The 22551-nt window shown below is 43.1% G+C and overlaps 1 protein-coding gene across 2 annotated transcripts in view; it reads left to right on the top strand.

Annotated features, from left to right (window-relative positions):
* Positions 1 to 321: 321 nt before the first annotated feature.
* NRP1 (neuropilin 1) overlaps positions 322 to 22551 on the top strand; it is a 155548-nt gene continuing 133318 nt past the window's right edge. Inside the window, exons 1-3 of one of the 2 annotated variants that reach the window (XM_004605395.2) lie at positions 322 to 436; positions 3238 to 3420; positions 6732 to 6906. In XM_004605395.2, the coding sequence (XP_004605452.1) occupies positions 3348 to 3420; positions 6732 to 6906 (248 nt within the window). In that variant the 5' untranslated portion in view covers positions 322 to 436; positions 3238 to 3347. Of the gene's footprint in view, positions 437 to 3191; positions 3421 to 6731; positions 6907 to 22551 lie in introns of those variants that run through there. The other variant, XM_004605398.2, reaches the window with a different exon arrangement.

Raw genomic sequence — 22551 nt, forward strand, 5'->3', positions numbered from 1 at the left:
CTTTCTAGTGTGGGGATTTGTGATGTCAGGATGAGTGATGTGTGCGTGAGACCAAAATAAAATCAACCTAGGAACGCTGCCAAGTGCTTCCTCTGCCTACCACTTGTTCTTATAGAAAGGTGGGTCTGTCTCCCTAGCTGGGGAATCGCAGAAACCCTAAAGTGACCCTTTTCTTCGCTTAGTGGAATCCAACAACAGAGGAAAGGGGTTGTTAGCAGGAACAATTTGCTCTGGACTAACTCTCTAGCCGGCAATTATCAATCAGTGAGGTGGGGACTTCATTACCCAGTACTGTGTGGGAACGTCGGAGCCCAGAAAAGCCTCACATCAGCTAAGACCAGAAAAACCAGAGGCACAACTTAACTATCTTTTCCCTCTCAGAGTCTACAGCGGATGTCTTACAAGTTGGAGAAAGGATGGCTCAAGTGCTCGTCTGGTGAGCAAGATCAGCCGGGCGCAGCCCCTGGCGGCTCCGGGTGATGATGCGGGGGTGGGGGTAAAAGTCCCTCTGAGTCGCCGTCCCTCTGAGTGCCGGGTCTGGTGGCTTTGTGAGCCTGGTGGATCCCGGCTGGGAAATGCACACTCAGCAGGGCAAGGGGAAGAGAGATTTGGCGGCGGTTTGCTAAAAACAACACAGCTCAAGTCTCCCGCGTGTGCCCCGGCGCTCACCCCGCCGAGGCACAGTGGGGTCAGAGCCGGCTCCCCAGAGCGAGCGTCCCCGCTAGGAAGCAGGCGGGCGGCGTGGACTGGCTGCAGGCCGCCGGCCCTGCCCCTGCGCACGCCCGCGTCCCCTCTGCTGTCAACCTGCCAGGTTCTCTGAGCTGCGCCTCTCCCTCAGAGCCCTGTGCTGAGGTTGCTCGGGGTCACCCCAAATCTGATGAGGCGGCTCGGTCGGCGCAGCCGGGGGGCTGGGGCTGAGAGGAAGGCGGGGAGGCGGCGATCGGCGCCGCGTGGTGGCCCGGCGCCCCGACTTTGCAGCGCACGCTCCCCGGGGGCTGCGCTGGGCGCGGCTGGCGCCCCTATCTGGCCGTTCCCAGGGGGCCGGGGCGCGGGGACTTCACCCGCCGCCCCGCCGCTGTCCCTTTCTCCCGACCTGGCGTTTGACTCCCCGGCGTGGTAATGCCGTTTTCCTACCCTGTCCTTCCCAGGGGACCGAGAGCCGAAAGGGAAGGAGCTGGCGAGGGGGGACAGGCGCTCGGGGGCAGGGCTGAGTTGACACGCTCGGGTCTCCAGCCTGCAGGAACTGGGAGGAGAGGGGTGGGGGGTTCCCCGCTCCCCGCTGGCCAGCTTGCTCGGGAGAGAGTGCAGGCGCCCCCGGGGTAGCTCGGCGCGGCGCGGGACCCGCCTGCACCCCCAGGGGCTCGCTTCACCGGGCCAGTCCGACGAGCTCCTAGCGCTGAGCCCTGGCCCGGGGTCGTGCGCCCCCGACCGCCTGGCTTCTGTCCTGCCCCTAGTTCTTCTGCCAAAATCTTTGACCAGAGTCTCCTTGCCAACATTCCCAAATCTCTTTGGCCAGCGTTTTACGCCAGGTAGGAACCAGGCTCCACTTACGGGATGTGTACACAAACGCCAACTCCCAGGAGGCGCGGTGACCTTGTCACCCCCCCCCCTCCCGCACACACCCCAAGAACTCCTGCGGAGGGCGTCAGTGGGCTTTTACCCCGGTCAATGGCCCGCTCGGTGGCCAAACTGTTCCCTGAAATGTCCTTGCTATTCATATCCGTCAAGGCCTTCTGCGGCCGTTCTCGGAAAGTCCTTGGGGATAGACCCGGGGAACAGTCAGCCCCGGGAGAGGACGCGCCGCGTGGGAAGCGGGGGAGGGCAGCAGCCGGAGAACACGCGTGATTCTTGCCCGTGGCCGGGAGAGGGCACCGTGAGAGCCTGGCGAGAGCACCCCTTTCTCCGTCTGCCTCTGTTCCGCTCCCCGGGAGACGCGGAGCCCAGGAGCCCCTGGACCTTTCATTTGCAACCCCCCCAGCACCTGGGCTGGGACACTGGGGCTGGGCGGGGTCGGGTGATGGCTGTCCCCTAGCCGGCGGGCACATCGCTCCCACTGTCCCCGAGGAGCGAGCACCAAATCTCGGTTAACAATGGAACCCGCGGCGCGCTCCTGGCACCCGGGCGCGCTTGGCGCCCGGTAGCGCGTCCGGCTCCGGGGCTGGGTGGTCGCTGCAGGCTGCAGCCAGGGCTCGCCCTCCCGGGTGGTCTGGCTCGGCTGGAAGTGCAGCCACCCTGCAGACTTCCTCCCGGCTCCGTGGTGCGTCCCCAGACCCCACCCCAATCCCAGTCGGGGGCCAAATGAGCCGGGGTGCCGAGCCGCTCCCCAGCACAGGGGTCGGGCGGACGCGGTGGGGAAGGGAAGGGTGCTGATTTCGCCGCTCCCGCCCCGGGCTGGAGTTGCGGGAAGCGATCGCCAACCTCGCGGGCGCTCGGCACTCCGGGGCGGCTGGATCCCGGGGATCCTCCGTGAGCTGCCTCGCTCCCTCCCACCCCGAGGATTTGGGGCGCGCACGCCCCAAGGTGGACCAGTCCGCCCCTGTGACCGGCACCCACTGCCAGGCCCGGTTTGCAAAGACACGGACCCCCACGCGCCCCGGGCTCAGAACCCCCGACCCCTTCCTTCCCGAGGAGATCCGGCAGGGCCTCCCGGAAAGACAGACAGACGGACGGGGAAAAGCACACGGAGCGAAACTTGTTCCTCCCAGTCTCCTGTCAGGCAATTACAGGCGAGCCAGTGCGGGAGAGGGGAGGGAGGAAGCGAGGGAAGGGTTGCAGAAGGGGAGGGGGAGGGCGAGGAGGTGGGGGTGCAGTTAGTGAAACTCCTCTGTCTCCCGCTCATCTTTTCATTGCTTGCTCCTCTCCTTTGCGCAGACACCCCGGGCCTCCCCTGGGCGCCAGCTTCTCGGCTCCAACCGGTCCAGAAACAAGCCGGATCTTTATTTATTATTTTTTTTTTTCCCCTTTCTGGAAATTGGCTTTGGTGCGTTTCCCTACCTCCCTCCTTCCCCGCCCAGTCCACCCCCGCCCCCACCTTTTTTTTTTTTTTTTTGAGACATGGCCGGGGCAGTGGCTCCTGGAAGAGGAACAAGTGTGGGAAAAGAGAGAGGAAACCGGAGCTAAATGACAGGATGCAGGCGACTTGAGACACAAAAAGAGAAGCGTTGCTCTCGGATCCAGGCATTGCCTCGCTGCTTTCCTTTCTCCCAGACGGCTGGAGGATTTTTTTTTTTTTTCCAGCTCGCGGCGGAGTTGAAGCGTTGGGGCTGGTGGTGTAGACTCCCTCCCCGGGCTCGGTCCGCACGTCCGCGTCCTGCCGCGTCCGCCCGGGGGAAGCCCGCGAAGGGAGAATGGAGAGGGGGCTGCCGCTGCTCTGCGCCGCGCTCGCCCTCGCGCTCGCCCTGGCCGCCGCTTTTCGCAACGGTAAGTGACAGGCGGAGGCGCGTGTGACAGCGGCGGGGCAGCGGCGCGCGTCCGCCCGGGGGATCCGGCTTCCCGCCCCGGGCAGCTAGCGGGACTCCAGGCAGAGCTGCCGGGGATGAACCCCCCGGAACAGACACCTTCTGGGGCGAGAAAGTTTTTATACTGGCGAGAAATCCCAGAAATGAGATCGGTGGGGTCAGGGGCTGGAAGATTTCAAGTCCTCCGGCTCCCGCCTGAAGTTGGTTGGCTTGCGGGGGATTGCCTTACCTCTGTTACAAGGCAGAAGCTGCCAACCTTCCCAGATCCGCACACCAATTATCTTAATAATGTTTCCTCCCCAAGGCAATTAGATGAGACTCCCTTTCAAAAAATTTGATGGCTGTTGAAAGTTAATGAACACTCACTCGAAGCCAGAGAAACTTCCTGGTTCTCCTGCAGCTCCCTTGAACTGTTTCCTCTGGTGGGTGCCTGCGAGAGATAGTGGTTTGTGGGTGGATGGAGCTCCCCCCTCCGCCTTTGTAAATCGTCCATAATCCTTCTGGAGTATGAATGAAAGTTACATAGTGTCAATACAGGAATCCGATATATACAGCGTAAGTCACTGGGATATCTGAAAATCCCTAACCTGCTTGCAGCTCCCACTTAGCTTTTTAAACCACTCATAGTTAAGTAAATGAAACACTGCAGAGTTATAAACAGTATCCTGTAACTTAAATAATGTGTTTTAAAACGTGATCTGGTTATAGGCATGTTTGGCTTACACTCCAAAGTAGGTGAAGGCGTGGGGATGGAATTATCTTTACAGTAAGTCTTGGGCAATTATTGTTAACTTATTATCAAATATTTACTTTTGTCTGGCTTAGATTTCAATCACAGTAATTAGATGAAAAGAACATCCACTACTCACTGTGGTATATTGTTTTAATAAAAGGCCACAAATGGAGGACTTCATACCAAGAGGAATTTAAATCACATCTTTATGATGGGAGTTAATCTCTCAAATATGCCTTTTGTAGGTTTTGTGATTGGAGCAATAGATTTCCCCCTAACGGCTACCAACGAGCTGCTTCAAAGCAAAGCACAGGCACGCACGTGAATGTAGAGTTCAGTTTATTAATGAACTTGGGTTGGTGGCATCTTGTTATAATCTGGCAGGGCTTGAAATAAACGTCTCCTCCAATTAAAAGAAAAAGCCCAAATGGATAGACTTCAGAAATGGCAATAACCCACCCACTCCTTTACAACTCCTGATGTTACATCTGTAGTGGAGAGATTCACCACAGACGGGATGTATTTGAAATCCATGCAAAGAACTTTCAGACTTCAGGTGCTGAACTTTAACACACACACACACACACACACACACACACACACACACTTATCGTAGAAATCTGGGGAATTCTGAGAACCTGAACTTCGAGCCTGGCTGCTTAAGGCCATGTTGCTATGTTTGCAGTGACCAGAGCTGCTAAAAGCCTCTTTAACGCAACAGATCTTTGAAAGCCATGTCCACCTCCTCTGAGTACCAGTGTCTGCTAAATTAATTCATTAACCTTATTTAGGACTAATGGTCCAGAGTCATTAGAAATTGCTCTTTCTTAATCAACTGTTAGAGAGATTTAACAGAGCCAGGGAGTCTAGCAGTCCACATTATCTTATTACACTGTCACTTTCTCAGAAGTCACAGATTAAAGAGCTCTGGTGTGGTACTGAGTCCACCTAAATGTCTTCTGAAGTGACTCTGTCGAGTGACTAGAAGCAGTGCTGTTTTATTTCACTCCTCTAACAGATGCCAGACATTGCCATGATGTTTGTACAGAGTTGGAGGAGACTTAATGAGATGGGGTCACTTTCCAAGTTTTCTGTGCATTTAAAATCATACCAGAGCCGCGGTAGAACAGAGTCCAATATGATCATTAGCTGAGATTCTCAACTCCAGTTGCAACATTGCTTCTTGGCAAACCTAACCCTTTTGAAAAAGCCAAGGCCAAGGAGACCAGTTTAAGACTAGCCCCAGTGTGCAAAACATAGAAACATCTAGCAATTGAGAATAACAATATAATTTATATTGTCTTCATTTTAATTTATGGGAAATGATTTCTATAATGCATGTAGCTTTATGCATTTTTGATGTGCACTTCATCTTTCATTTCCATTTGACCTGGTTTTCCTGTAATAAAATTCTGTAGATTTATAAATTCATGCTGAGAGCAAAGAATGCCATTCTCTTTCCACAGGGAATCTATTAGATGCAATATTAAAATCTATATATACCATTACAGAAAATTTGTGATTGATAGGCTTATATATTTCCCTGCTTTCATACCTGTGCCTCTTACAGAGTTTATGCACCGAATTTTTATTGCTCAAAATTAAGCATCAATAAATGTGGCAACATTTCAGGCTGAGACTCTCCAGTATGAAATTCATCATAAAATATGACAATGAAAATCTACACAGCACAATAATGCAGCCCAGAGACTGCTTTATTTGGCATTCTCTGCAACATTTGGGGTTCAAAACTATTTAAGTCACCTTAGGCCGAATGGGAGAATGTGGCATTCCGTATGTAATGCCCAAACTTTTGGGTTTTTTTTTCCCCCAACATGTATGTAATTAGAGTTAATGTTGTGTGGCTATTTATTTTTCTTTCTGCCCTATTGCTTTGATCTGGTCTCCAACTCTGAACAACTTTTTCTTGAAGCAGTAGAGCAGAATTCTTTCTGCTTCACCAAACACACTTTGTTCTCTGTTGATCTGGTTCTCAAGAGCAGAGATAACTCAAAAATCACTTAGATTTATGAGCAGATAAGACAACCACAGAAAAGGGGTTGGCTTTAAGCCAATCAAAGCCCTAGAAGACAAGGCCCCACTGATCAATGACAGGGACCAGACTTATCATCACAAAGCAACACAAGGGGGCCCAGTGGCATCTTGTAGTCACCTTCCACTTAGAACTTGCTACTTAATGCGATTACACTTCTTGGGGGATAATTAAGTCTAGCAGAAGCTCCCTAGGGACTATGTTAACATCAGTTGAGGGGATTTAATGTTTTTAGTGCTGGAAGACCCTTTTTCCTGGGATAGAAATTTGTGGGATTGGAGGATGGTGTCTGTCCACTTTCTTCCTCTGCCAAACTTCCTCCTCTGAGAGCATTCCTGGGTGAGCTATTACTATTAGCACCACCTACAGGATCTGTGGGAACCTCTTGAAAAAGTTATGTAATGCTTAATGTAGTGGAGGATTTATCAATAAAGCTAGAATACCTGGGTTATCAGGGAAAGGACTAAGATGGTTATTTTTGTTGCAGATAAATGTGGCGGTACTATAAAAATTGAAAACCCAGGGTATCTTACGTCTCCTGGTTATCCTCATTCTTATCACCCAAGTGAAAAATGTGAATGGCTGATTCAGGCTCCCGACCAGTACCAGAGAATTATGATCAACTTCAATCCTCATTTCGATTTGGAGGACAGAGACTGCAAGTAAGTGAGAACGTCTTTGAACAGGGCGCCACAGCACCATCTAGTGGTAGCAGATGTCTAAGGGCGACCGTCTGTGTACAATATGAGATATAAATGGATCCAGGAGGGATTCCAATCTAGGCCAGATCATATGTCAATGGTATGGAAATTAAATTATGCTAAGTGATTTCTGAGTTTCCCAAGCTAGAAAGATTATATTTAAATGTGTAATCGCTCATATTCCTTTTGCTGTTAACACTTTTGGTTTGGGAGCTCTCCTGTTAAGAAATGTGTGTTTCTATATATACATATATTTTATTTTTTCTGGAAAGGGGAAGAACTAGGAATTTAAACTCTTGCTTGCATTTTTATTAGGTACAGAGGGTAGTTAACATATATTGCATCAGCAGACACTGAGATTGGATTTTTAAAACAAAGCTGTGGCACATTTTGTGATTTAAGAATTGTATTTATCTTACTGAATTTGACATGACAAAACTAAACTGTCATTGAATAAAAATAAGGCAAAGAGGGTAAATCAGATGAGGGGGGTTGTAGTAGATTAATGATTGCGCATTTTATGGAAAATGCTAGAAAATAATTGTCAGTGCACAATGAATAAAATGGAACTCAAGTCTTAATCTGAGTTCCATCCATCTGCTTCAGTCTCGCGTTCTCCTTGTATTGTTAGGTTACTGAGCATTGATTTATGCCAGAGTTCATTATTATGAAAACATCCTCACTGTAGAGACAGTCTAAATTATATCTCTTGACTTTCCATGATAAAGAGCTGATGTGTAGGTTTCGCTTCTCCTGGAAAAGAAAGAATGCGGTGACATTGCAGCCAACTTGGGCAGGGTTGGCTTCTTTCTCTACACAAGCTGACCTCTGGTGTGTCTTGTCCGAATCATCCCCTTTTGTGGCACTACACATTGTGAACTTTCTAAAACCCAAATATCCATTCACACGGTTTCAGTGAGGGAATTTTATCTACATAAATCTCAGTTCTCAAGCTTCCATCACTTTAGGCTGGTATGTTTTCCCAAGCTTTAAACTGGGTCAGTTTGATATAACTTAGGACTATGGACAGCGCATATAGGATATCCCTTCCCTTAGATTTAAACACTATTATGCAGACACATTCAATGTTACATATTTCCTATTTGCAAACACCTTTAAGGGAAGATAGGGAAGAACAGACCATAGGCAAAATGTTTTCACCTTTAGGAAATCCTCAACAGCCTATTGGGTCAGTGGGCTTTGCTTCACACGGTTGACGGAAATGACGTCATCTGGTTTATTCAGCATAATGGTACCTAGAAAATTAGCACAAATTTGTGATCGATTTCCAAATAATCTATATATTCATCCAGGTAATACAATTATATAAATTTCAATTTAATCTTTGCTTTGTGATTCAGGGGTACTTTGGGTTATTACATAGATTTCTTAATTATCTATGAAAGTTGTCATGAATTGAGCGTTCCAGTGACTTCTAGGAAATGGAGAATTCATTGGAATTATCCTTCTCCTTTGCCCTTTTTTTGCCAATAAGGTGAAACTTTTACAATGTGAATCACCTTGATAAGCTGGAGAATTATTCTCTAATGTATTTTGACTTTTTCCCTTTTGCTTAATGATATTAATGGTTTGCAATAGCAAATATATTTAAGACACTGGTTAAACATAAGTAATAATATTATTTCCCAAAATAAAGTGCTATCTATCTCAGTAAACTTCTTTTTAATAATTTCTGATCTAAAAGTCATGACCAGGCATATGTGTAATACACATACATGGATATGTATAGTAAGCACACAATACCATGCATATAAGTAGTATAATATTCAGAGTAGCTGGTGCTTTTTTTCAGTAATGAGCTTAGTAACTGTTTAAGCAGAGACTCTAGGAATGGGGGGAGGGGTTAGATCTTCTCCTAATGTTTACAACTTTCTGTAGTCTATATACTCTTACCACAGACCGTTTCAGAATCTGTGTTTAGACTTGCAGAAATGTGACAATTGTTTCTTGTGAGCCTGAGCAAGATGTCTTATAAAACTGGAGTAGAGATTGTAGGAAGGAGAAGCCAATTACAAGAATCAATCTATGTGGGATGCAAAGAGACACAGCAGAGGAGCGACAAATGGACAAAAGGAACAGAAATGGAGAATTGATTCATGGGATGGAGTTTATGGGACTGGGGGTGGGGTTGGGTGTTGTGGAGAATATGGGGGAGCTGGAATGGGAAGAGGAAAATGCCTGGGAAGGGGCTTTGGTGGAGAAAAGAAGGAACCCCAATAATGGGTGGGTCTTTGGAATGATATATGTGTGAAACTGTCATTAACAATATTGTAAACCACAGTATCCTGATTTTTAAAAGTTTTTTAAAAGGGTTAATGTATATTAAATGCTTACAACAGTGCAGGGCACACAGTCAAACTTAAGTACTTATTTGTTTGTATCATGATGTGAGGTGGAAGACAGCTGGCATTGGGGAGCCTTTTGTTTTCAGTTTTCTGTTTGAAGATCGTAAGAAAAATAATCATAATTTATGGCAAGAGAATTTTATACCAGCAAGGTACTCAAGAAATTGACACAGTCAAGAAGATTGTTCTTGTAAATAAGATGGGGGTTTTGCTTCATTTTCTCAGTGCTGCAGAATAAGATAGTTTGAGGATTTGTTTTTTGTGAAAGTGCCATCCCCTGGCTAGCCTTGAGAGGCTGATATATTTAGCTGGATGAGGTCAATGGGGATTATGGCCCAGGAAGATATCTTTGTGCCATGTTGTAAAGTGTTGCTCTCTGATTGTTTTATCAATAAAAATTCCAAAATGATAGATGAAGACCCACTTAAGACATTGCTATCACTGTGTTTCCAGACTGGTCCACATGACTCATATTCATTGTTGAAAGTCATAATTGAGAGTCTACAACTGTGTTAATATAGCCTGAATCTTTACCACCCTTTGTAAAAGCTGTGAGAAAAAGCTATAGCTTTAAAATATACAGAGTAAAAATCCCTTAAAAACCAGAAAAAATCAAAAATTCTTATAAGAACAAATTCAGAGACTTCAAAAGTTTACATTGAATGTGCAAAAAGTTTTTGGTTTTCCTTTGAGTTTTTTCCTTGGTATTAGGCTATCTATAAAATTCTGTTTGTGTTGATGTAAGTCAGGTACAGTTAAGCACATGTAAGGAGATGATAAAACGCCTCTCAAATAAGTCATAAATATATGGTTGTTGTTGTTTCCTGTTTGTGACTGAAGAGCTATTAATTTGTTTAAAAAAAATACAACAGGGCTAAAGAAAATGGTGCTGAGTGATCTCAGGGAAACCTTTACATTCAAAGGCCACTAAAACAGTTATTTTCCATACCTATTAAGAAAGGCCACTTATATTGGGGCTAGAGTGATAGCACAGTGGGTAGGGCATTTGCCTTGCACTCGGCTGACTAAGGTTCGAATCCTAGCATCCCATATGGTCATCTGAGCACTGCCGGGGTGGTTCCTGAGTGCACAACCAGGAGTAATCCCTGTGCATTGCCGGGTGTCACCCAAAGAGCAAAAAAAAAAAAAAAAAAAAAAAGCCGCTATAAATGAGCATTACCTTAGATCCTGAGGTTGAGGTTTCCCCAAGTTTAGTATAGGCCACCAGTTTAAGCTCAGCAAATTCCCAGAATGAGTACATATCAGTGTGTGGGGAGGATGATAAGGAAAAAGATGTTGGGCAACATAAAGATGGCAAGAGATAAACTGTTATTTGGAAGAAAATACATTGTTGTTTTTAACAACCTCAGGAATGTTAGAACATTTCTAAGTATGAAATTAAGAAGATATAAAGTAAATCTATTGGTCATGATGGGATGGTAACAGAGTGATTCACATAAAATATATCCAACATTTTCTCTTGAAAATGCCAGTATTTGTACAAGTCCTCACTCACTAAAGTGAATTGGTTTTTAGAAATTATGACATTGAGTAAAACAACTTAGCATGAAAACAGGTCCTTGGATATCCTTTTTTATTTAACATATGTGGGGATTTTTTTGTGTCTCTGCTCATTAATGTTACAGCAGATGGACCTTGAATGAAATGATGTAATTCAGGGACATGCTATATAGTTAAATTTGACCATATGAAACACAAGAAATTGATTCCTTAGCACATTTGTTATTGACAACATCTTTGAGGCCTAAGTAAATAGAATTTTTGTAGGGTGTAGGGAAGGATGAGTCATTAAATAAATCAGTGCTATTAAGGAAATATTTTTGTTTAAACTTTATTGTTTTGCTTATAGTTAAATATAAACATCATTACATAGTTGTAACAACATAGTAAAATGTAAATAATCACAACTCTTTATGTGACTAGAACCATAGCTGACCCTATTCATAAGTGAGCTAGGAAATTGAGCCTAAAAAGAGTTCTTACAATGGTTATCAAAGGGAATATTTCCTTAGGGAAAATAAACCTGTGAATTATGCTTGAGAGTTTTAAAACGCAACCATCTGTGTTTATACCTACACGGAATTGGGCTTTATTACAAATAAGCAACAGAAACACATTATAGCTCTCTTATTCTTTTATCGAACAAAATGTGGTATGGATCAATCCCTTAATAGAGTAGTCAAGTGTCTGTCTGCAGGGCTGAGATTGTGTTAAAATTTCTAGTTAGATATACTGTCAGGTTTTATTGTTATGTTGATATAAGCTAAGGGCTAGAGCCTGTTCTGAGAAGGAGGTGTTGAGGAGTGGAAGAAATGATAATTTTTCTTAAAAACCTCCATGTTTGTGAAGTGTCAAAGCACAGCTGAGAAGCAGAAAAGAAGGAAGTGGCTTGCTGAGTGTTTCTCAGAGTTCCTTGTACCTTGTAAATGGCTTTTAGTAGTTGCCTTGAGCGAGTCAGTTCTCAACTCCCCTAAAGTTTTCTTCAGTCCTAAGGCAGACATATTGAATCTCGTAAAACTTTATATCTGCATAATAAACAAGAATGTCATTGATACAGTAGTTACAATTTATGGAACTTTTCCGGTTTCCCAGCAATGCAAACTATCAGCATGATAATTTATAATGGTTTGTGACAAATACTGCTGAGCAAAGAGGTGTGTGGTTACATTCAGATCAGATGTCGTCACCTGGGGAGCAATAAAAATTTCACAGACTTTGGGTTAAAAACATTAAGAAAACGAATGTGGAGCTCCAGAAAGAGAGTGCCAAAAGAAGGTAGTATGGGGAAGGGAAAACCCAGGAGTGGTCTTCTAGAGACAAGTTACTGACTTCAATGCCTGATTTGTCACCTCTGTTTTGAGGAATTTTAACAAGGCCCCAGACTAATGTAACATAGATGCTGTAATTTGGATTGTACCCTCTTCTTTGTGCCACCAAAAATAAGTGTCTTTTTTCCTAATTCTGTGCAATCAAAGGAAGATTTTAATCTTGTAATTTCATATGAAGTTTAATTATAGTAAAGTGATAATCAAATGGAAATGACGTTTGAATTTGGGACTTATATTGAATAAATCACATTGCTTCCCTAAAACTACTCTGAATATTACTTCAGTTATTACAAACTTTGGAACACTGCTCATTTCATTTATTTTCACAGAATATAAGTTCACTGAATGAAAATTAATCTTCCCTTAGTTTCTCAAATCTGATTATTCCTGCAAATGTAATTATACAGTGGTCACTGAGTTGTTTATTGGCAATTTGGGAAATATTAGTTCCGTTTTTGGTTTCCCCAAGTAATGGTTTCTATTTTGATTCTTTCCTTATTTACTTTGTCTAGAATGAAGCTTTGCATTAATTTCACGTTTTTGATGGTTTCATTATAATATCATTTATCTTGATTATAAGTGATTTTTTGGCTGTTTTGCATCCAAAGGCAAGTGTTTCACTTTAGCCCCAGTTTTGTGTTTTAGACCAAAGGAAATAAAATTGCTTATGGAACCCAGTGGGTAATTTTAATCTCAGAGACTTTTTCATTTTCCATGTGAAAAATAGAAGTATGCACTTTTTACTTGAGGTTTAATCTCCATAGAGAAAGATACATGAGACCACTCTAAGGTTTGATAAAGTTTTATAAGATGAGTACATTCTTCCAAGCATACCCAATATAAGTCTTTTGAGTTTCTCGGAAGAAGCTGCCTTGGATCTACTTTAGTAACAAAACTTTGTCCACCTGCTGTCCTGACTTTTGTCCTGTCATTTGGTTTTTATAAGTTTACAAATCAACTCTAGCTTTTCTATTTTATATATCTCATTCTCTGCGCATGGTGAATTCTTTGGAGATTAAAAAATGTGTACTGACCCCTTTCTAACTTAAAAAAAACGCACACAACACCAGCACAATCCTTTTAGAAGCAGATAATTTTTTTCTTAGAGGCTATTGTAGAAAAATCTTGTATTTATGGTATAGACTACTGCTACATTAGAATGAATACATATTTTTATATCTAGAGCTGGCTTTATATGCAAAGGAAATTCAGAAAAATCTTCATATGTTTTATTTTCCTATTCTCTTCATTGCTGGTTTGGATGGCATCTGATTTCTCAGTTTTCGGAGATGACTTCCCTCCCACCAAGTCAATTCAATTAAAAGACTATTGAGTAGATAAGAATGAGCCCTTCTCAGAGAAGAACCGCTGGTCACTGCTGTTTCTACCACCTGCAGCATCCTTGGTTACTAAGGCAGATAATGATCTACTTTCTTCCTTTTGTTTTTTTTTTCCATTAGCACTGATTTAATTTGAACAGAACCCCATGTGTTTAATAAAATTAATTTCCTTTATTATTTCTTACTATAAGCAGCCCCATTTGATTGTAATGAATTTTGAGCCTTACACGGTACTCCTGTGTTAGGCATTTCTGGAACTTAAAAGAAGCAGCCTGGGTAAGAAGCGGAAAGACAAGGTTAGTTGCAATTGTATCAAACTGAATCAACATGTGAGCAGCACTTCCAACCAGAGTTTACTTTGGGGAGAAGTCACTGAAAAAACGGATCCAAGTGAGACATATGCCTGCAGCCAGCACGCTTATTCTCAGCTCCTTTCTTTCCAGCATATGACTTGATAACTTGCGTGTGTGCTGACATACTTCAGAAAATGCAGACACACACATACATATGTGCGTGTGTGCGTGTGTGCGTTGTGTGCTTGTAAAGGAGGCTGCAAGATAAACTCAACTAATTGCCACCGTAATATTCATCAAGGCTGATCATTAAGCCCAAAGGACCAGAGACAAGATTAGTGTTCGGATCAGGTTCCAAATGCCTCTTAATTGGGTGTTTGTCATCAATCCTGACTGGAGGAGTGAGTGACTTGGCAGAATACACCATCACAAAAGGTTTTTATTTTCCCTGCCATTCTCTGCTTGATTGAACTGTGTCTAATATCTCCATCAGTTGGGATGGGCTGGGGTCACATTAACTCTGGAGTTGACTGTGAAGCAAACTCAATGCACTGCGCTGGCTTGAGGTTTAAGTCAGTCTCACAAAGCGCTTAGAAAATGTAGTACCTTTCTCTGAGCTGTACTACATTCTGCAGAACAGAGAGAAATAATCTTTGAGTTGTGTTCACTCGATTGCTTTCTAATACTGTTTTTCTCCTCAGCAAGCTCCATATTACCTATGCCCCATATCTTATCCTATCAACATATGACTTGTTTAATTTATTTTATTTATTTATTTTTTGCTTTTTTGGGGGTCACATCCAGCGATGCTCAGGGGTTACTCCTGGATTTGCACTCAGGAATTACTCCTGGCGGTGCTTGGGGGACCATATGGGATGCCGAGGATCGAACCCAGGTCGGCCGCGCGCAAGGCGAATGCCCTACCCTCTGTGCTATCACTCTGGCCCTGACTTGTTTAATTTAAATATGGGTGTTGTTTAGAATGAAATGATCATGACTGTTCCTTACTTCTGGGACTTGGCTCTCTTCCTGCAAGTGTGCCCAGGGCCTTTGCACACACCATCTCACCTGCTTCCTCACATCCATACTTTACAGAGAGCCTCACTGTGGTTTACAAACTTCAGCTATCTGAATCCCCATGTCCAGCTACCCTACTCAGTTAGCTTTTCACCTTTCTGACTGAAGCACTTTGGAATTGATTCATCTTTTAAAGGAGAGCACTCCCAGCAAATGTGGCTGAATACAAATTTTGTATTCATTAAACCAATTTATTCTAAAAAATACCTTGCATAGTTATTTAAGTCAATTAATTCTAAGGAAGAACTTAATTTTTAAAAACTTAGTTCCCATTACAGTTAGTACTGGTAAAAGCTGTGCACAGTAATTTCCAACCAATTGATGATTTTCTACTCAACCAAGACTTCCCTTATCTCAGGAATGAAAACCTAGGGGGACATATCTAAATTGTGGTTCCCCTTTGGTTGAAGGAGTTTGAAAGCACCAATAAAGAAAATATTTCTTTGGAGCCTGATAGCAAGGCGGCACGAGGGTTCAATTTAGAGTTGGTTCAAGGGACACATGAGCTACCAGCTGTCTCTAGTGATTTCTCACCAGCCCCAGAGTCAGAAAACTGATTTCTCTTCCAAACACTGCTTATTTACTTAATCTTGGGCAAACAACAGACAAGTCTCCTTCTCCCACAGCTTCCTGATTTGCAAAAGTTTGTAACTTGTATTTGCCATGGTCACTTGGTAAGGGTTAAAGAGTCTGTTTGTTCAGACACTGGGTTCTTATGAGAAACAGAAGACTTCTTTTTTTTTTTTTTGAGAAAAAACAGATGCTCTCAACTACTTTGTTTTATCTGGTCAGATTCTTGGACCAGCAGTTGGCCAGGTTGGAGGTGATAGCTTGTTGCATCTGGAATAGAACTGGCATGTCACCAAGCACGCAGCCAGTGCTGTGCTGTAAGAAGAGGCCAACCATCTGCTTCTACAGGTTCTGTGTTCCTTTACATTATTTATTTATAGTTGTTGTTACTATTCTGATTTGAGAGCCACACCCAGTGAAACTCAGGGCTTTCTCCTGGTTCTGTGGTCACTCCTGGTTGTGTTTGGGAACCTAAAGTGGTGCCAGGGATCCAACTGAGGTCTGCTGTATGGAAGGCAAATGTGTTACCAGCTGTACTGTATCTCTACTCCCCCCCAACCAGATTGCTTTAAGAGAGACAGCAAAAGAGACTGCCACAGTCAAAATGGTCTTTGCTTGCCAGCCAAGAAATAACATCAGCAGCTACTGCATTGTGTAAGACATGATCAGCGAAATGGCATGGAAGAATTGATGAGGTCAAAATCTCAGTACTAGATAGAAGATTAAAATTAAAATTGTAAAATTTAAAAGAAAAATAAAGTAGAAGGAGGAGGAGGAAGAGGAGGAGAAAACAAAAATGAAGGAAGAGATGTAGGTTGAAAAGAAGGAGAAGGAGATGGAGAAAGAGAAGGAGGCACTTTTGACTCAGTAAATATTGGACACAAAGCCATGATGACTTGGTAGCACCAAGGTTGACTTCATCTTATGTGGGATTACATTGCGTTTAGTATATAGTAAACCTTGCCTAAATGAAACCACAAATGTACCTTTTATGTCACTCACACTTTTTTGGTCCATTCTTGAATTATTTGGGAGAGTGAGCATTTATTAACAAATTTTGCAACAAAAGAGGTGACTAAGATGTGTTAAGGTTTTAATTCCTGAGTAAATCCAATGTTTTTTAAAAAAGGCTGGAAGCTCCCAGAAATGACACATTTAATATGACAGACCAACTCGGCTTGCACTTTTGTTCCAAAATTCATTAGGTGAGCTTTGCCTTCTCTCTCTCTTGGTGTGTGCCTCTCCCTTGGCTAAGGGAGTCTGTGAAGAAAGAAGACAACACTCTTTCTGATACCTTTACTTTCCACAGCCTACCAGGAGATGTTGTACATAATAAACTCCAGTTTAATTGACAGTCAATCATTGTCTTAATGTTGGAATCTGAAAGAATGGAGGAGACCCTGCGAGACCAAGGGGCATGGTCAAACAGCACCCCCAATTACCACTCCTCCCCCAAAATACAAACTTTTGAAGGGTGTTTTCAAAAACCGTGCTTCACTGAGGAGAGTCTGGTGTGTGATAGGAGATCTAAAGAGGCCAGCAAAGACCCAGTGAAGGGCCAATGAAAGGGTGGCTTTGACAAATACTTAGGCAACCTTTCAGGAAGGAATACTGGTGGCCAGTCTCAAGACACGGAAGTTGTTGGTTTTCTTTTGCTTCTTTTTTCTTCTATTTTTTTTTGCATTCCCTCTCTCACTGGGTCTTGAATTGTGGGAGTCTCCCATTCTTAACAGGGCAAGCGAGGCTGCAGCTTCCCTGGAGAGCCAGAGTCTTTGGAGCAGCTGCCCCTGTTTCACTGGGTGTGTTAATGCATTTCGGCCCTGATAGTTGAGTCAAAACATTCCAAACACTGATCTCATGGATTCTTCACTTCTACAAGTGGTAGCCTATAATTTTATTTTATTTTTTTAAGGAAGGGTTGATACTGGGCTGAGGGAAGGGTGGGGGTTTTGTTTGTTTTGCTTTTGTTTTCTTTTAGCACTGGGAGGAATTTTTTTGCTCTCTCTCTCTTTTTTTTTTTTTAGAAGAGTTTCATTTTCCATTCCTTTTAGTGCAGGGCCCATTTATCTGCAATTAGGAACATTTCTGAGGAAATATTAGGATAGTTGTGCTCAGCCGCCAAAATGCATCCTCATTTCCCTGTGCAGCTGTTCCAGCATCTTACCTGATGTGTCTGTTGGTTCATTAACTCCAGCCTGGGATTGCTGATTGTCAAGGGACACTGTAAGCAGCTACCTGTGAAAAAAGTGTTGTGGTGAGAATTAGGGATGTGGGTTCTAATGGCACCTCTGCCATTCATTCACATTTATGAGGCAGGACACGGGGCATATGGCCTGGGTCGCAATCTAGAAATGGCTCGATTATGACCCTGTTAATGCCAAGACTCCGACAATGCTAATGAGTGTTGTGAGAAAGACACTCACCTTAGGATCCCGGGGGAAGAACATGCTCTAGACACAGCTTTCATTCATTTTGCCCCCTTATCTTTCTGAAGAAAAAGGAACAAGAAAACTTTTCCATCTCTACCTCTCTCCATAGCACTGTAACAAAATACTGATGAGATCATGTAGGTGGAAGAGCCTTAGGACTACAAGAGAAATAGATTAAATAAAGCCTAGGTATTTCTATAACAGGAAGTGCATCCGCAGGTTTTGTTCCCTAAAATAAGTTCAGGCTGTAAACAGAAATGTCTGCATCCTTAGGAGAAGGCACTTGTAAATATTTCAGAAGCACTACACACAGCCACGACAGAGATAGTATCTAGTGGTCAGCATGAGTTCAACAATGACGATTTCTAAATGTTGATATAAAAAGCTGCCTGGTTAAGTGTGTTATAATCGCCATCTAAAAATCTAGATGGACGGTTTCTGGGAAGTTTCATTGGAAGATGTTCTCTCTTTGTGTCATAAACATGATCATAGCATTAATGACTTGGGGTGAGGGGAGGCAAGGTTCATTCTCCCAAGGACTTAAAAATGCATTCACTACTCCCAGACTTGCCTAAAGTAGCAAGGCATTGTAGCACAGTCGTCCTGTTGTTCATCAATTTGCTCGAGCGGGTACCAGTAATGTCTCCATTGTGAGACTTGTTGTTACTGTTTTTGACATATCGAATATGCCATGGGGAGCTTGCCAGGCTTTGCCATGTGGGCAAGATATTCTCGGTAGCTTGCTGGGCTCTCTGAGAGGGATGGAGGAATTGAACCCGGGTTAGCCGCGTGCAAGGCAAATGCCCTACCTGCTGTGCTATAGATGAAGTAGCAAGGCAAGAACCAATATTGTGGTGGAAATATCAGTGTTTCTCTATCTTCTTGACCATCACCAAATAGTGCTGCTGTATTCATGTCCACGAGAGAGGACGTTTCCTGGATTTTCTAGTGTAAATTCATAGAGGAAAAAACAGCTGGGAAAATAAATATTTTGAAACAGGTGGTCCCTCCCTTTCTTTCCCCTTGCCCTTTTCTTCTAGCACTCCAAGGCACTTTAACTTTGTCATCTCTTTCCCCCATTTCTGGTTGAGACAGACTTCCTGGGGCGGGGGGAGGGAGGGAGATTCTCCTTGGTTATGATGAAGAGCATGTTCACAGGAAGCACCTTAGAATACAGCAGGTTCCTTGAATAACATTGTTTGCTCAGTGGCATTGTATTGGAACATTGATGAGAAAAAAAACAATCCTGGCCAACTTTGTACTAAGTGATTCAAGGACCTGATGGTTACACCATTGCACTTAAAGCTGCAGTTTCCAAAAACCTTTCAAGTGAGGACTTACTGGGGGCAGAGCAGAGAAGAGATTACTATTTTGGCTTCTTCTCCCCTTCTTGAATGGTCTTATATGACAAAATGAAATCTGCATCCCTCAGAAACCCTCCCAGCTCCCTTTTCTTGGAAATAGCTACAGGTTTCTGTGACTGGCAGCTCCAATTTGCTTTCTTTCTTGTAAGTCAAATAGATTCTGTACTTTGAATTCTTGAGACTCAGGAGCAAAAGGATCCCTTCTTAGATCTTTCAATTCTTCAAATGAATGTTCCATCTCTCTTTACCATTATTGCCAGGAGTATTGAAGGTGGTACCTGTAGGGTAGAGCTCCATTTCTCGCTTAATTCATTTCAGCCTAATTTCTGTCTCTTCCAATTGACTGAAAATATTTGCTCAAGCATGTATTCTTCTCAGCCTCTAAATACCTAGCTATTTCTTGGTCCAAATATTTTCAACCTTTGTGCAACAGTGTACACAATTAGTTATTCTCTATCTATTGGGATTTTCTTCTTTTTATGTCTCTCCTGATACTGTGTCATGCTGGTTTCTTCTCTGCTTTGATGGACTACTTAATCTCATTTCTTCAAGACTTTTTCATTGCCCTAAATGTCTTCTCTTTGAATTGACTTTTATTTGGTATTAGCTACTCCTATCAGATAATTCCCAAACGTCTGTCCAACCCTAGATTTGACCTAATTGTTGGACTCAAACATTTAAATTCTTTCAGGATGATGTTGGTCTTCTAAATGATGGACGGATTATTGCCACAAAGGGCAACAACAACAAAAAATACAACTTCACACTTTCCCTTAGTCATGACTTATCTTCTGCCTTTTCTTTCTCTTCTAAGGTCTTTTCTGTTTGTCTATACCTGAAACTTTGGGAAGCATTCTGATTCTTTTTGGTTCCCCGAATCTACTTACTTGAATGTTTCTAAATTGCATGTCTATTGTGTTCCTCATGTCTTTCTTTTCTGTGACATATTTAAAACTGTGGCTCAAATTTAATCTCTATAAGAAGAAAATCCCAATAGATAGAGAATAACTAATTGTGTACACTGTTGCACAAAGGTTGAAAATATTTGAACCTATCTCTGGTGCAATTGTATTTGATTGATAAAGGGTTTTTCCTCATTTCTGCTTAAAAGTTTTCCATTTCTTCCTTGCTTCTCCGTGTTTTCAGTCTTCAACAAAGTAGTTCCACCAGACTATCTTCCGTAATTCTCCCACAGTATCTAGTAAAAAATGACCTGGTGGAGTTCTTCAAACTGATCTCTGCTTTTCACTCCTTCCTCTACTGATAATCAAAGCATAAGCAAATGTTCCCATCACCTGTCCTATGTCAAAGAGTAGCACATCTTCATCATTGCATCCAAAAGCATACGTCCTTCATTAACCCACCCAATAACTATGTACTGCATGAGATCTCACTTTTTAATTTGCCCTTTTCAGAGACATACAAATCCTGCTGTCTGCCTCATTCATGTGCTCCTTCACTCTTCATAAAGTGATAATAACTACTATTTGGTAATCTTCCCCTAATTAGTTCCAAGAACAGAGACTGATAACTATTTTCTGCTACTTGCAAACGCAAGTATAAGGCATTGTTCATAGTTGCTACTCAGAGGATATTTGCTGAATGGGAATGAACAGTTGACATTTAATGAGTCTTCTCTAGCCTATGAATCTACCACAAAAGATCCAAGTCAGAGTTTTAGAAAGAGTTCTTAGACTGAAAAAAGAAAAAAAATGCACTTCTCAGGAATGACAAGCTCTATGTTTTCCTGGAGGTTAGAGTCAAACTTGGAAGGAACTTACATTTCTTCTCTAATAAAAATCCTTTATTTTTACTTACTGACTGGGTTTTGGGACTACCCCTAGCAGTACTTCGGAGCTATACCTAGCTTTGTGTTCAGGGATCACTTCTGGTAGCGTTGAGGGGACTGTAGGATGGAACTGGGGTTGGTTGCATGAAAAGCAAGTAAGAACCTTTCGTTCTCTACTATCTCTCCAGTCCTAAACATACTCTCTGTTTAAAGGTCTCGATTTCTACATAGGAATTACTTTAGCCAAGTCTTTAAAATATGCAGAGGTTATGCTTGGCTGAAAGCGCTGCTTTTTGTTTCACAGTCATCTCTATAATCGTTTTTGGAGTTCGAGGCATAAAAGGTATTAACATGGAAGGCAAATGTCCTGGTTGCTGAGTGTTATTTGACATCCCCACAACTCTTGGGACTCTGTGTCACAACTTCGTAAACTTTGTCTATTGTGTATTCATACTGGGCTCACGTCCAAACCACCTTTACATAAATTCAACACCAATAATTTAGAGCCTTCTTCCGTTCCAGCTGGCAACCCCCATAAGTGCACAATGTTAACTTCACAGCAGGCTTGCTGGGGATGATGTATAAAGGGAACTTCTCCATTAGAGAAATTAACAGGGGATGTAACCCAGGCAGAATGGGGTCACTGTTTCTGTGTCAACAGAGAAATGTCATGCCCTGCCATGTCCTGAGTTTTAGGATAAAGACGCTTACCTGAACAGGTACTAAGCTAACTCTGTGATGGCTAGGCTGGGACATTTTTCTGAAATGGACAATGAAGGGTTTCAACAGTTTCCCTGCCTTAGACCTCTGTCACCAGTGAAATTTCCAAAGAACTTCCTTAAAGTTTGTGTCACGAGAGACTACTGTCAGTCTGTGAGGAAGAGAGAAAGCAACTGTAAGATGAGGGGTCCAGATGATGGCTCTGTGGATTAAAGCACTTGCCAGGCAAGCATGAGGTGCAGAGCTAAAATCCCGGTGTCTTGCTCACATACCTGACAGCTCTCCAGTTTGGGATCTCTGACAAGAGAGGGTTGAGAAGATGGCTCAGTGGCTCAAAACACGCCCGCGACAATCATGATGTCATGAGCCTTATTTCCAGGGTCACCATATGTGCAATGAGATTCAGACTACCCCATTGCATTCTGGGATTCCTAGCAAGGGATACCAAATAAATAAAAGAAAAGGTTAATTCTTGCCTTTTGCAACAACAGGGATACAAGTGGAGGGAGTGGTGGGTAAGGGTAGTAATTCAGAAGGGAAAAATATAAATATTGTATGATTTTGCTCACATGTGAGGCATAAGGAAACAAAGCAAAGAATACATAACCAAACAAGAGAAAATCTTTGGATTCTGACCACAGAAGGGAGGTCAGCATGAGGAGAGGAAGAGAGGGTTGTAAAAGGGATGAGGTCTGATGAGCTATGGTGGAGAGAGACTGGAACTTTGATGGTAGACATGGTGTGGTCACATATTTGAGGAAGCACGCAACTGTGTTTCTACTGCATATACTGTCTTAAGCACCATTATT

Source organism: Sorex araneus, chromosome 9, assembly GCF_027595985.1.
Source record: "Sorex araneus isolate mSorAra2 chromosome 9, mSorAra2.pri, whole genome shotgun sequence".
NCBI lineage: Eukaryota > Metazoa > Chordata > Mammalia > Eulipotyphla > Soricidae > Sorex > Sorex araneus.